This window comes from Saccopteryx leptura, chromosome 13 (genome assembly GCF_036850995.1).
Source record: "Saccopteryx leptura isolate mSacLep1 chromosome 13, mSacLep1_pri_phased_curated, whole genome shotgun sequence".
Classification (NCBI taxonomy): domain Eukaryota; kingdom Metazoa; phylum Chordata; class Mammalia; order Chiroptera; family Emballonuridae; genus Saccopteryx; species Saccopteryx leptura.
This window is the reverse complement of record NC_089515.1, coordinates 56,359,345-56,374,381: the sequence shown is the minus strand read 5'-3', so window position 1 is coordinate 56,374,381 and position 15,037 is coordinate 56,359,345. Positions and strand designations below refer to the sequence as shown.

Below are 15,037 nucleotides of genomic sequence, written 5' to 3'. Positions count from 1 at the left end.
CACCTGTTTGTGAGCCTTTCCCTAGTGTTTGCTGTCATCCAAGAATCCCAGAGTCTTTAGGCAGTTCAGAAGCACGGCTAGCGGTGGTTGAGCTCTCGCGGTAGGTGCAAATGCCCTGGGGCCTGTAGAAAGGCCCGCAGCAGCTCCCCCTTCTGGGCGTGGGGAATCCCGCTGTACTCAGTTGTCCGCACCCTCGTGCTGGGAGCGAATGGCCACTGTTGCAGACCCTCCTTGAGACCCTCTCCCCCTTCCTCTTCCAGAACCATGCCCACCCTCAACACCTGGGACTTGACTGAACCCCTGACCGCCCCCTAGGCTGGTGTCCTCTCTGAGCATCCCCTTGGGCACTTAACTTTCTCCCAGGCTCACAAACAGCCTGCCACTGCCTTCCAGCAAGACGGTGAGAGTTCAAGTTTCCCTTAAGCTGAAATCGTTTGCATCTCCTTTTTTTTTTTCACTCTTACCTGAATTGTCTGTTTTTTATTATTATTATTATTATTATTATATTATTATATTGATAAATCAGGGTACCTATGTTCAGAGAAAACATCTCCAGATTATTTTGACATTTGATTATGCTGCATACCCCTCACCCAAAGTCAAATTGTCTTCTGTCACCTTCTATCTGGTTTTCTTTCTTTCTTTCTTTCTTTTTTTGTGTATTTTTCTGAAGCTGGAAACGGGGAGAGACAGTCAGACAAACACCCGCATGCGCCCGACCGGGATCCACCCGGCACGCCCACCAGGGGGCGTCGCTCTGCTGCGACCAGAGCCACTCTAGCGCCTGGGGCAGAGGCCAAGGAGCCATCCCCAGCGCCCGGGCCATCTTTGCTCCAATGGAGCCTTGGCTGCGGGAGGGGAAGAGAGAGACAGAGAGGAAGGAGGGGGGGGTGGAGAAGCAGATGGGAGCTTCTCCAATGTGCCCTGGCCGGGAATTGAACCCGGGTCCCCTGCACGCCAGGCCGACGCTCTACCGCTGAGCCAACCGGCCAGGGCCTTATCTGGTTTTCTTTGTGCCCCTCCCCCCACCCCCTCTCTCTCCTTCCTCGCCCCATCTCCCTCCCCCCCCACCATCACATTCTTGTTCATGTCTCTGAGTCTCATTTTTATGTCCTATCTATGTATGGATTCATATAGTTCTTAGTTTTTCCTGACTTACTTATTTCACTCCTTATAATGTTATCAAGGTCCATCCATGGACAGCCCAAGTGTCCATCAGAGGACGAGTGGATTAAAAAGCTTTGGTACATATATACTATGGAATACTACTCAGCCATAAGAAATGATGACATCGGATCATTTACGATAACATGCATCTCCTTTTAACAGAGGACGGCGCATAAAGAGGATGTCCACCGGAGATCCCATCACACACTCATGCAGGCCCCCTCCCTTGTAGAATGCCCTCCACCCCCACCCTGCCCCCCCAACCCCGGCTGACTTCGCCTCTCCGCTGGGCACTTCCAGAACCGGGCTGAGAATCAGGTTAGCGACGCTGAGGAAACGTCTGGATCTGGGGAGAGGAGAGGGTTGGAAGGGAGGGAGGGAGGGAGCAGATGGCGTCCCAGGTCAGTCTCTGCTGGTTGGAGAGACCTCGGGACCTGTGGGAGCCGGGGTCTCCTGGAATCTGTCCTCCAGCCGCCGTGGGGGTGGGAGAGTGGGGAAGAGGACCGGATCCCAGAATAGTCCCGGTTCCGCTCCCAGAGGCTTTGTCCCAGATCAGCTTCGGGGTGAGAACGAGAGGGAGCGCAGCCGGAACAAAGGACAGCGCGCCAGCACCTGGACAGCGCCCGACGCGTCCGGACGCGCGCGGCGCGCTGCGCGCAGGGCGGGCTCCCGGGAGCCGGAGGCGGGGCGCGGGGCGCCGCCTCCTTGCAGCCGAGGGCTGCGGTTCCCGGGTCGGCCGGCCGGGGCGCGGGCCGGGGGCGGGGCTTGTCACGTGGAGCGGAGGGGCCCGCGGGGCGGGCGCGCGCTCGGCGGTTTAAAGACGCGCCAGCCCAGCCTTGGCGAGGCGGCGCGGCGGCTGCAGGCGGCCAGGCCCGCGGACAGCTGACAGCTCTGGGACCCAACATGCGCCGCTCGGTCTGGCTGACGCTGGCCGCATCGCTCCTGCACGGTAAAGCCGCGCGGCTCCCCGCTCTCCACTCCTCCTCCGCGGGCTCGCGGTGCAGCCCAGGCGGCTCGGCGCACACCGCGCTCGGGGGGTCGTCAGCCTTGGGGGTCGCGGGGGCGTCGGGGGCTGCCCGGGGGAGGCTGCACTGGTTCGGTGGCTGGGATCGCGGGGAAGCGGGGTGGGCACCTTAAGGAGCACCCCCGCCGGCCTTGCCTGAGCAGCCCGACCGGCTCTCCTCTCCGCAAGTGTCCCTGCAAGGCGAGTTCCAGCGGAAGCTCTACAAGGAGCTGGTCAAGAACTACAACCCCTTGGAGAGGCCCGTAGCCAACGACTCGCAGCCGCTCACCGTCTACTTCTCCCTGAGCCTCCTGCAGATCATGGACGTGGTGAGTCTCCACGTGGCCACAGGGCTGCCCTCTCCCCGCTGCGGGCTCCCGGGGGTTGTGGAAGCGATGAGTGGCTGGGCGGTCTGGCCGGGACACTCTGGCTGGCCCCAGGCCAGGCGGGCTGGTGCTCTGACCCCCTCAGTTTCCCCTCCTGCGAAGCTGTCCCAGGGCCCCAGCCACCTGTGCGTGGTAGTTCATTGCCAACTGTCCCCCCCCTCCACCCCCAGCTTAGAAACTCGGGGAGCAAGTATCCTTAGCCAGGAACCACCAAGAACAGGGTCCAAGTGGTCCTATCTTAGTCCCACATATGGAATATCTTGACATGCAGACTGATATTTGGAGTCATTTAGCCAATTCTAGACTTTTCTGCTGCTGGTGGCCTGTAGGTCTCTTTGAGTAGGGGGCCTGGTGCTGGGCTTTGCAAAAAAGTAAGATTTCCAGTTCTTTTTTTTTATGGCTGCGTAGTATTCCATTATGTAAATGTACTACAACTTTTTTTTCTTCTTTTCTTTTTCTTGACCCACTCAATAGTTTGGTGAACCATGCCATCCCCATAAATTAGAAATGAAAACAAAAGAGCAAAAATGGCTGTTTATCGAGCTCGGTCTACAGGAAAGAAGATAGGATGTGGATTTTGAGTCAGGGGAGGAGAGGCTGGGAAATAGAGCCCTCAGCCGAGCTAGGTTGGAGAAATGGCATTGGAGGGGCCCGGGGCTCTGGGGCAGGTGTGGTGGTGGGAGGCAGGTACTTCACAGAGCGGCTCCCCTGTTATGTGAAGGAGCGACTTGTACGTGGGAGCCTTGGTATATTCTGACTCTCTGCTCATTCCTGCGTGGTGGGTCTTATGGAAATCTCAAATGTCCTGAGTCTGTACTTTCCCGTTGATGAACCGGGCACAATAGCACTTTATTGGTCAGGATGGTGAAACTAAATAAAGAACCGTGGAGGCAGCTTTGAAAGACCACACTATGGTCAATTTTATCAAAACAAAAAATAATGTCTCCTCCCCCACCCCTGCTCAGGACAGAGGTCCAGGCCACTGAGCTAACTCACTCCACGTGAGGTGGATGGGAGGGCGAGAAGGAAGACCCCCCCCACTTGCCCAGGGTTGGCTCTTGCCAGACTGCCTCACCGTGTGTGTGTGCTCTGTAGCAGCCTCTTTTGGCCGGGTCCTTGTGCTGAATGCATGGGATGTGAGGGTGCTGTAGATGGACACTTGGCCGAGAAACAAAAACAGCAGTTGAGTTGAGTGGACCTTCTTAGGGACACAGAAATCTGTTTTGGAGATGAAAGCCACTCCCCGAGAAGCTGCAAGATTTCTCCTGGGCACCCCAACCTTTTTAAGGGACTCTTCAGAAAGCAGGTTACATGAAGGATTGGGGATTTTAGGAGAAGCCTTAGGCATGGGCTGGGATGACACTGTGTAAAAATTAGAAACAAACATTTGCAAACAAATGCCAAAAAAGCTTTATTATTATTATTATTATTATTATTATTGGTCAAGTTAGGAAATTTTAAAGTAACCAAAAAAAGAAAAAAGTTAGGAAATTCAAAAGTAACAGATCGTAAGCACTGTGTATCACCAACACCCCAGCATGAGAGAACCGTGTGTGAAGACAGGTTGTGGGGGTGGGGGAGGGGAGGAAGACTTGGTCTGACCTTGGCCACGGACTTAGCCATTGAACTTCCCAGCCATGCAAACGCTCAGAGTTCATAGAGTGGCCTTGAGCCGAAGACCTTTCTAAATCCCCTTTTCCCTCGTGCGTAAAAGGAGAGACTAACAGTACCCGCTTCACGGGGTTTGGAGAGGATTAAGTAAGAGAAATTGCCCAGCACATATTGGCGATTCACTGAAGGTTCAGCTCGACCTTAATTAGGTAGCTTATTCAACTCAGAGGTCAGGTCCTGAATGCCCGGGAAGGCATGCTTGCTTGTCCAAGGTGGCTGGCTCACTGGTCAGAGGCAGGGCTGCAAGGCCAACCCACCTCTGGGCGCCCCTGCCTCCTTGCAAGTTAGTAGCAGCCTTTGCGGAACCAAGTCACCTTCATGGATTCATACCGCCCAAATTGTGACCGATTGACTTGAGAGGACTGTGCTGAGATCTCGGGGAAAGGAGGAAGTCTCTCTATCGGAGCTTGCACTGATACACGCAAACACTTGTAATTCCAGTCAGACTTGGCTCGAGCCTGGTTTAGAAGCTGAGCCAGCGCTTCCCATCTGGGATCTCAGCACCACGGACAGAGGCACAATGACTCGTAGGCGCTGCTTAGGAGCGAAGTCTTGACTGGTCTACGATTCTCTCTTCGCAAATTCAATTCCGGAGGACGTTTGCCCGTTCTGTTTTAAAGACTGCCCTCTCCCCCCAAATCGTTTGACTGTTCCCCTTTATGCCAGTAGAGAGTCCCAGGCTGCAGTGATAGGGAGATGACATAGGATGCTACACATTTTGTTTCTGTGCAAGCTTCTTTTTTTTTTCCCTCTCTCTCTTTCATTGCTTTATTTCACACATATTCACTGAGCTTGGCTGGTGAACTTACTAGATTCTGGGAGCTCATAGGTGAGTAAAGGATAGGTTTCTACTTTGAAAATTCACCTTCTGGCGCTGGCTGGGTGGCTCAGTTGGTGAGAGCATCGTCCCTGTGTGCCAAGGTTGTGAGTTCGATCCCCGTGGTTAGGACACGTACATGAAACAACCAATGAGTGCATTGGTCCTCCCTCTCATCTTCCTTCCCTCCCTTCCTCCATCCTTTTTTCCCTCCCTTCTCCCCTCCTCTCTCAAATCAATACAGTAAAAAAGAACTCACATTCTAGGTAGCAGGACTGGCATGGAGTCCAAGATTCTTGCATGTGTAACTTAACATAAACGCCTGTACACGCTGCTGCAAATGCATCCAGGAGAAAAGTGTTTATTCCTAGTTAGGGTGGCTGGGAATGGTTTCAAAGCTATCTTTTTAAAAAGCGATTGGGAGCCTCCCAGTTGAAGATATTACAGAAGGCTCTCCCAGTACTAAGACCAGGGCGAGGGAAGACAGAGAGGGTGTGGTAGAGGGAAGCACCCTTTTCACCGAGGTGTGTTCTAGGGAACTGGGGCTCCTCGTTCCTCAGGGCTGCAGACTCTCCAGCCAGATGTCTCAGAAAATGGAATGTGGTTGTGTTTGTTGAGAATTTCTAAAAGAGGTGCAGGATGGGCCAAACGACTCACTTTTCTTCCTCGGCCCTTTCATAAGAAGGGTGTGTTCTAGGAGCTCACCCAACAAGACAGAGGTTAGCATTATTTTTTTAGAAGGAGGTGAACTCGAGAGGTGAGTTTCAGAGACAGGAGAGGCAATAGAGTACGTGCTGTCTTGAGGGCCTCTGCAGAATTTGGATTTTTCCCAGAGCCCTAGTCTGGGTACCTCCGAGGGCAGGAGAGGGCAGGGTGCCAAGCGTTTTGTGAAGCTGCAACATCAGCTTGTTGTAGCCTATATTCCTAGAAATGGAAATGGGCCAAACCATGAAATTTGTATTCAATCCAAAAAGTAGAAATCATAGATTAGAATTAAAAAAAAATGTGCCGACATTTTAAAGACAAGACACGTATCTTTAAAGAATCACCTTATCTGTCGTGGTCTGTTTCAGTTACTGGGGAAAGTCTAGGTGGATAGTGGGAGTTTGTGGTGGGTGTTTATGGAGAAGGGAAGTAGCTAGGTCTGTGTTTAGATGGAGGATGCTAAGTGGCAGTGTGTGTGGGGGGACAGATTGGAGAGGAGGAGGGGATGAGGGGTTCACAATTAGACCGGTCACTGTGAGAATGTGGAGCAAAGGACATATTCCAGAGACATTTGGACCCATTATCTATGACATACAAGTAAAATTCACCTGGGGACGTAGACAGATGTGCTCAGTGACAGTCCTTAAATGGTTCCTAAATGCATGCTCTGACTTACAGTGGTTATTAATTTACCTTATGGGCTGGGAATGAGATAATAGCACAAGAAATCATTTTGAAGTGATGCACATGTGAGGTTCTAAACCACCCAGCAGTTTCCATGATATATCTTTTTTTTGTGTGTATTTTTCTGAAGCTGGAAACGGAGAGGCAGTCAGACAGACTCCCGCATGCGCCCGACTGGGATCCATCCGGCACGCCCACCGGGGGGCGATGCTCTGCCCATCTGGGGCATCGCTCTGTTGCGACCAGAGTCATTCTAGCGCCTGGGGCAGAAGCCACAGAGCCATCTCCAGCGCCCGGGCCATCTTTTGCTCCAATGGAGCCTTGGCTGCGGGAGGGGAAGAGAGAGACAGAGAGGAAGGAGAGGGGGAGGGGTGGATAAGCAGATGGGCGCCTCTCCTGTGTGCCCTGGCTGGGAATCGAACCCAGGACTTCCGCACGCCAGGCCGATGCTCTACCACTGAGCCAACCGGCCAGGGCTTTTTTTTTTTATTTCTACCATTTAGCCACTCACCTGTGCACACACATCGAAGGCCATTCTAAGTGTGGATTTGCATAAAATTAATGTGCAGTTAGGGAAGCGTGTTTGGTGGGCCAGGTATTGAAAAGGAACAATATGAACCAACAGCTAATTAGACACCAGCGTAAAACGCATCATTCTGCGTGAAGGATTTTGGTTAGTTTGTAGGTTTTTGTCATTGCCGCTGCACTTTTTTTGGGGGGGGGGGGTTTGAAAGCCTTAGTCACAAGACAGTTGAATAACCAGTTGTGCATTTGGGGTTTGCAGTTGCAGATGACAATAAAATGTTGGGAAGCCCACTGTCCCAAAAGCTTATATATCACCTGATAATCTCTGTGATGGCTTTCTGCTCAAGTTTATCAGGCTTATAATTTTGCATTCATTAGTGTATATTTAAAATGCTGCAACCCTAACAGAATGGTATCAAGTGTTAGCGGTAAGATCACGCACCTTGAACACAGTCTACAAAGGCAACTCAAGGTGCAGTGAAGTAATTATCCTAGTAATGTTTTGAGACATGTTGCTTCTTAAGGCTACACACCAAGTTAAAAACAAAACAAAAAAGGACTAAGGAAGGATTGACCACAATTACAATTGCTCCAGACATTCTGGTACAGTTTCTTCTCTGTTTCCTTGTGGTCATAGGATGTGCAGAGAAATACTTAAACCGTAAAACAGTTTAACAGCATTACGATGCCTTAAAAACTAATTAGCTGGCATTCGTTTTAGAACAATGCAAATAAGCCAAGTCATAAACAAATAGAGTTTTAAAAATAAAATTGTATTCTTGTCCCATTATTATATAATGCCTGTCACCACCACATCATCAGTCCTGATTCCAATTCTTATTTTAGAAAGTGGTTCTCTCTCTTTTTTTAATGTTTATCAAAATCATCCGTGATGTTGCTTCTAAGCCTGGTTGGTTTTGTTTAAATTGTGTCCCAGGCATTGCGTGTGGAAAAACGGTGGAGATAATTTGGGGGCTTTGAAAACACACACCCCTCTCTCTCTTCCTCTAGTTTTATGTTTGTTCTGAGTAGCATACAGGCTGTGGGCGCCGACAAGCTCCCACCACTGTGATGCCGTTAGTAGTTGAGATAAGCAGTTGGGTTTCCAGTTCTGTGAGGGCGGGTCTGTTTCTGACTTTGATGTCTACCTTTTAGGGTGTAAGCAGAGGCAATTGACTAGGGTCCTCTGTTCAGTGACCCCTGAACTCCTATTTTGTCCCCCGGACTCCTGAGTCTGTCAAGATCTGGTTCAACATTTGGCCTCTCCAGCATGGCTTTGGGAAGCATCCCATGTTTCTGGACAAGTGGTCCCCAATCTGGTATTCTCTCCCCTCCTGGTCTTGAACCTGAAATTCCTCATTACCTGTTCCTTTGGTGCTTTCGTGCCTAAGACAGTCCCATCTCCCCATGTTTTCCAATTGTTCCCCCTGCAATTGGTTGGTGGGAACCCCCTGGTACCTCGTTGCTGATGGCAGAACGGAAATGATGAATTAAAAATGTGTTCACAGGCCCTGGCTGGTTGGCTGAGTGGTAGAGTGTTGGCCCAGTGTGTGGAAGTCCCGGGTTCGATTCCAAGTCAGGGCACACAGGAGAAGTGCCCATCTGCTTCTCTATGCTTCCCCTCTCCTTTCTCTCTATCTCTCTCTTCCCCTCCCACAGCCAAGGCTCCATTGGAGCAAAGTTGGCCCGGGCGCTGAGGACGGCACCATGGCCTCCGCCTCAGGTGCTAGAATGCCTCCGGTTACAGCGGAGCAATGCCCCAGATGGGCAGAGCATTGCTCCCTGGTGGGTCTGTCTGGTGGATTCTGGTCGGGCATATGTGGGAGTCTGTCTCTCTGCCTCCCTGGTTCTCATTTCAGAAAGATACAAAAATAAAACAAAACAAATAAACAACAACAACAACAAAAACATGTTCACAGCACACTTTGATAACTGGCCCAGATTTATTGCAGTAGAAGTTTTATTCCTCACAAAAACCTCTTTACGGCTCTGGGATCTCCAACTGGGCCTGATTCTCTAGGCTTTATAGACTGAAAATTACGGGCGCTCCGACTACAAGAATCTTTCTTGTCAATGCTGCCTTTCACATCTACCACCAGAGATACTTCCCGAAGGGGTCAGTCCCCAGAGCCCCTTCCTTCATTCCTGACACACTGTCGATGGAACAGATACGGTCCTGCTGTGGAGGGGCACCCAATGAAAATCTCTGTTCTCTTATTGATTTATTAGGATTAGGTAGAGCTTTTGCTCAGAGAAGACAAAAGTCATCTGAAGCCTTCTGAGAACAATGCCCGTGATGTTTATTCGGTGACTTCCTTATTCACAGGTCAACATCAGCAGCGATAATACAGTTTTAGAAGAAGAAGAAAAAATCCCCAAACTATTGTAAAATAACGTGTCTGCGTGCCTATTTATGTGTGTGTAAACACACACACACACACACACACGTGTGCACACAAACACACCAGGGGTTCTTACCTCGCTCTCCCTGTTGGATTTTTAATTTTCTTGGCTGAGACATGACGTAACAGGCTTGTTAGGTTTTCGAGAGGGAAGGTGTGGCGGTACAGCTCCCCGAAAGCCAGAAATAATTGACTGATGCTGACAGGAGATTAAATCAGGCATTGTATAAAATCTTGCACGATGGGTTAAACAATAAATCACTGCAGGAGCACAGGCTGTGGGAAAGGGCTGGGCCCGAGGCCGACTCCAGTTCAAAGCCAGGTGATCCAGGAAGAAACTGACCGGCAGCCGTGGCAAAGGGGACAGACCCTGTCACTGTCCTGCTTAATGAATGCCACCTTGGAGATGCTCCAAGGCGGGGGGGGGGGGGTTTCTCTCAGGTCACGCTAAGCAAAGTGTCCGTAAATGTTCCTGTCTTGAGATAAGGAGGTGGCGTCTGCATCCAGGGCAAAGGCACAGAGAAGCCAGGAAAATGCCTTTGTTTTTATTTCGCGGAGAGAAGGTGTGTTCAGGTGGAGCTTCAAATGTTTTGAAACGTCGGAATTGTCAAAATGACGTTCTGATCTAATGTGACCAGTTTTCAGACAGCTCACACAATACAATGGGACATGACCAGAGGGTGGGAGGAGGAGGGGGGATTCAAATGAAGCAAATGAAGCCAAGGTTGCTCACTGGTTATCCAGGTAGATTTGATTACTCTCCACCTGGGAGGAATGTGCAATTGAAATCCCTAGTTAGTGGGCCCTGGCTGGTTGGCTCAGTGGTAGAGCGTCGGCCTGGCGTGCAGAAGTCCCGGGTTCGATTCCCAGCCAGGGCACACAGGATAAGCGCCCATCTGCTTCTCCACCCCTCCCCCTCTCCTTCCTCTCTGTCTCTCTCTTCCCCTCCCGCAGCCAAGGCTCCACTGGGGCAAAGATGGCCCGGGCGCTGGGGATGGCTCTGTGGCCTCTGCCTCAGGCGCTAGACAACCCGGATGGGCAGAGCATCACTCCCTGATGGGCATGCTGGGTGGATCCCGGTCAGGCGCATGTGGGAGTCTGTCTATCTCCCCGTTTCCAGCTTCGGAAAAATACAAAAAAAAAAAAAAAAGATATCCCTAGTTAGCAAACGTTAGTTTCTCCACTGTTTCCGATTAAGATGTTGTATTGGCCTCTGATAACATTGAATAGGCAGGGGCCAACTCATAGAGAGGGATACATTTCATTTTTGAAACCTTTAATCCTGTTTTGGACTTTATAACAGACAGCCACAATGTGGCACACCATCAAAACCGGCTAGTGAGTTAATCATCACCAGGGAACCCCACCCAACACGACATCAAGCACCGAGGTGTCATTTTGCACCCCCCCACGTTGTTCTGTAAGTGGAATCACACAAGCACACGCACACAGTATGCATTCTTTTCCGTCTGGTTTCTTTGGCTCCATTTTGTTTTTGCAAGCGTCACCTAAGCTGTTGTTGTCTGTTGCTATCATTCGTTGTTGTTTTTTTTTCCTATGCGTCTATAACACGATTTATTATTCTGTTAAAGGGTAGTTTGAGTGTGTTGGGCTATTATTGTCGATTATGCAGGACATGAGTGTTCTTATTGTTCATGTCCTTGGACGCATGCCGTTTGCATTTCCGTCTGTCACACGTGTCCTTGCTCAGTTTGTCACAGGGTGGCCTATTTTTAACTTTCTCCAGATGAAGCCAAACCATGTCCAAAAACAGTTTATACCAATTACCATCCCCACCAGCAGGGTATGAAAAAGTCTTATTCTACGTAGCCACCCACCATTGTTAGTTCAGTCTTTTTTTCCACTTACCATTCTGGTGGGTGTGGAGGGATTACCAATAAAGTCAAGGACATTGTCATCTCTTAATTTTCTTCTTGGACATCTTCTGAGGAGTGCCTATTCATGTCTCTTGCCTATTTTTATCTGGGTATTTTGTTTTTGGGTGTTTTGTTTGTTTGTTTGTTTGTTCCTTATTGGTCTGTATGGTTTTCTAGATTATGAACACGAGACATTAGTTACATGTTTTGCAAATATCTTCTCAGACACTTTGGCTGGTCTTTTCACTGTTTTTAATGTTTTTTGCTTCTCTCTTGTGTACACTTTTTTTTTTCCTGTATTTTTCTGAAGCCAGAAACGGGGAGAGACAGTCAGACAGACTCCCTCATGCGCTCGACCGGGATCCACCCAGCACGCCCACCAGGGGGCGACACTCTACCCCTCTGGGGCGTCGCTCTGTTGCGACCAGAGCCACTCTAGCGCCTGGGGCAGAGGCCGAGGAGCCATCCCCAGCGCCCAGGCCATCTTTGCTCCAGTGGAGCCTCGGCTGCGGGAGGGGAAGAGACAGAGAGGAAGGAGAGGGGGAGGGGTGGAGAAGCAGATGGGCGCTTCTCCTGTGTGCCCTGGCTGGGAATCGAACCCGGGATTCCTGCACGCCAGGCCGACGCTCTACCACTGAGCCAACCGGCCAGGGCTCTTGTGTACACTTTTAATTGAAGTAAAACATAGCGACAGATAAGTGGTGTCTTTTTTTTTTAGGTGAGAGGCAGGGAGATAGTAAGGCAGACTCCTGCATGCACCCCAACTAGATCCACCCAGCAACCTTCATCTGAGGCCGATGCTGGAGTACCAAGCTATTTTTAGCACCTGAGGCTGATGTGCTTAGACCAACTGAGCTATCCTCAGTGCCTGGGGCCAACACACTCAAATCAATTGAGCCACTAGCTGCAGAAGGGAGGAAGAGAGAGGGAAGGGGGAGAGGGAGGTGGCAAGAAGCAGCTTCTCTGTGTGCCCTGAGTGGGACTCAAACCCAGGACATCCATACACTTGGCCAACACTCTATGCACTGAGCCACTGGCCAGGGCCAATAAATGGTGTCTTTTGATGAACTGACATTATTCATTTTAATGTGGTCAGATGTGTAATTCTTTTTTTTTCTACCTGTAGTGCATCTGTGTTATATTCAAAAGGTAGTCTTCCTCAAGCTTGTAAGATACTTTCCTATGTATTTGCTTTTTGGGGCTTTTGGTTGTTAGAAATCCTGACTGATGATTAATTTATTATGGTTTTCAGGAAATAATGAAAGAGTTATGTGTGTGATGGCTGCATGCTCAGTGAACTTTATGAAATTTTGAATATGTCCACGTGTGTCCACAGGCACATGTGGACATCTTAATTACTGAGTATGGGTTCCCTATGGAGAAAATGTATGGGCTACAGCATCATCTAATTCTAACATATCTAAACACGTTGCCATGACACGCAGCATTTACAGAGCCGTCAGGAAAGCCGGGTCTGTGAGATGCACCAGCCCCTGATCCCCATGTTTCCCGCTGACACCAGCTTCCCAGAGTCCTGTGACAGCCTCTATTGTCAGTCCCACCCCTACAGCCATGTGTTCATGGAGGTCAGCATCATATCTGCCTACACCCGACTTAGACGTGGCCAGTCATTCTCAGTAAGGCAGGTTGGACCCAGAGTTCTCAGGGAGGTGTTCAGTATTTAAATAATCAGCGAGATCACATTTATGACTAAGCAGGGGAGGAGAAATACGAGGGATCACAGAATAGAACTCACACCATCAATGAAACAATGGGGTATTGCTCTACGTACAATTTTACCGGATGCTTTTCACCCATTTTCTATTCTAACTTTTTTTTTTTTTTTTTTGGTATGCTTATATTCTGTTGCTCATTACATAATATTCCCTTTCATGGGTATGCCCCAATTCATTGTTGACCAGTTAGCTTGTTTACATTGTGCTGTTCTTGACACTATAAATCACATCAGAAACATCTTCGGACTTCCATGTTTATTCTGGTGTCTGCCTTTTATTTTCTTTAGGATTGTGCCTGAGATGTGGCATTAGCCCAAAAAGTTCATAATTTTTTTTAAAGTCTCTTGACTTAAAAGTAAACCTAAAGGGGCCCTGGCAGGTTTGCTCAGTGGTAGAGTGTCGGCCCCGTGTGTGGAAGTCCTGGGTTCGATTCCTCACCAGGGCACACAGGAGAAACGTCCATCTGCTTCTCCACCCTTCCCTCTCTCCTATCTCTCTGTCTCTCTCTTCCCCTCCCGCAGCCGAGGCTCCATTGAAGCAAAGTTGGCCCAGGCACTGAGGATGGCTCCATGGCCTCTGCGTCAGGTGCTAGAATGGCTCCTGTTGCAACAGAGCGACACCCCAGATGGGCAGAGCATCGCTCCCTACTGGGCATGCCGGGTAGATCTCGGTCAGGCTCATGCAGAGTCTGTCTCTCTGCCTTCCCTCTTCTCACTTCAGAAAAATACAAAAAGAAAAGAAAAAATATATCATTGCTGGGTAAAAAGAGGGTGGAGAGTGACTCATGATTATAGTTTGAGAAGTTCTTAAACCAGATTATAAAATGCCCAAGATGGGGGGGGGGAGCCCTTCCTTGCCTGGGAATCTTCCATTATTTGAACACTGAATCCTCTGTAATAACCCAGCTGTTGGGGACAAATGAATCCCTTCATTACCTTGAAAATAAATGGGCTGTTTGGGGTTATCATGAATATAAAAATGCGTGCAAATTGATTTGTGTGTATAGGGAAGGGGTGCTTACAGACAGCCAGGGGTGGGGAGTTGTGGGATGGAAATCCAGCTATAACTTATTGGATGGGCTTCAACTTGGGGGTCCTGTGCAGTGAGCAATTTCTTCCTAGCCAGTGCAAGTTTATGATGAAACAAAAAAAAATTTTTTTTTTCAGGTTTATGATGAAACAAACAAAAAAAATTTTTCCCTGCTATATTTTAACTGGCCCCACACTTTAACAAAAGGTAATTTATGAGGGAAGGAATTCCTTTGGAGCTTTACGCAAACTGTTTAATCACTTGAATGACCAAAGAATTTTCAAAGTAATTTTGTTGTTCCTGACTTGCGATAGGAACATTTTTCTTGGTAGGGTGGACCCGGCCTGAGTGACGTCACTCACCCCTTTCAGGAGAAGAAAAGAGGCCAGTGAGTGGTCTTGAGTTGGGTTTACTTAGTGCCTCATTGTTCCGTATAAAGCAGGACATCAGACTGCTCTGAATTCGACGGGAAATCTAATCGACTTACATTCTGGGGACAGGGAGCAGGGTGTGTGTGGGGGAGGGGAAGTGTCAAATTTTCCTTTGTGAGTGTTCAAGTGGTGCCGTGATTAGTTACAATGAACTGCCAAATTATATCTGGGCCCCAGTAATTCGTTGCCTCTCCGCACATCCGTGAGAGAAAAGTCTTACTGCCTAAAGACCCGTGGGGGACTCCTTATTGATAGATTTCGGAGAAACAGAAAGGATGGTCTCATTCCAATTGGAGACCGCTAGCTTCCTAGGCTTCTTTGGGGTCCTCTAGGATTCTTGTGCTGATTGTGTGAGCCGGGATTCCACAGGGCTCGGGCATCAGAGTGCTTTGTCTGCAGTGGTGTGCATCTTCGGGCAATGCTCCTGGCCTGCAGGTTTCCAAGGTGACCGCATCCTGGTTTCACCGGGGTCAGGGTAGGACTTTAAAGCAGACGCCTCTGCCCACACTGTGTTACTAGGGCTGGAGTTAGCACTGGGTGCTTCCTGGGTACCAACATGCACGAGAAACTAAAGCGCTGAGACACTGAGAAACTAAAGCACTGA

At 49.5% G+C, this 15,037-nt stretch overlaps 1 protein-coding gene across 1 annotated transcript in view; it reads left to right on the top strand.

Moving 5' to 3' along the window:
- The first annotated feature begins 2,038 nt into the window (after positions 1–2,038).
- LOC136384624 (neuronal acetylcholine receptor subunit alpha-7) overlaps positions 2,039–15,037 on the top strand; it is a 51,046-nt gene continuing 38,047 nt past the window's right edge. The window contains exons 1-2 of the mRNA XM_066355013.1: positions 2,039–2,116; positions 2,360–2,499. Coding sequence (XP_066211110.1) covers positions 2,071–2,116; positions 2,360–2,499 — 186 coding nt within the window. The 5' untranslated portion in view covers positions 2,039–2,070. The remainder of the gene's footprint in view (positions 2,117–2,359; positions 2,500–15,037) is intronic.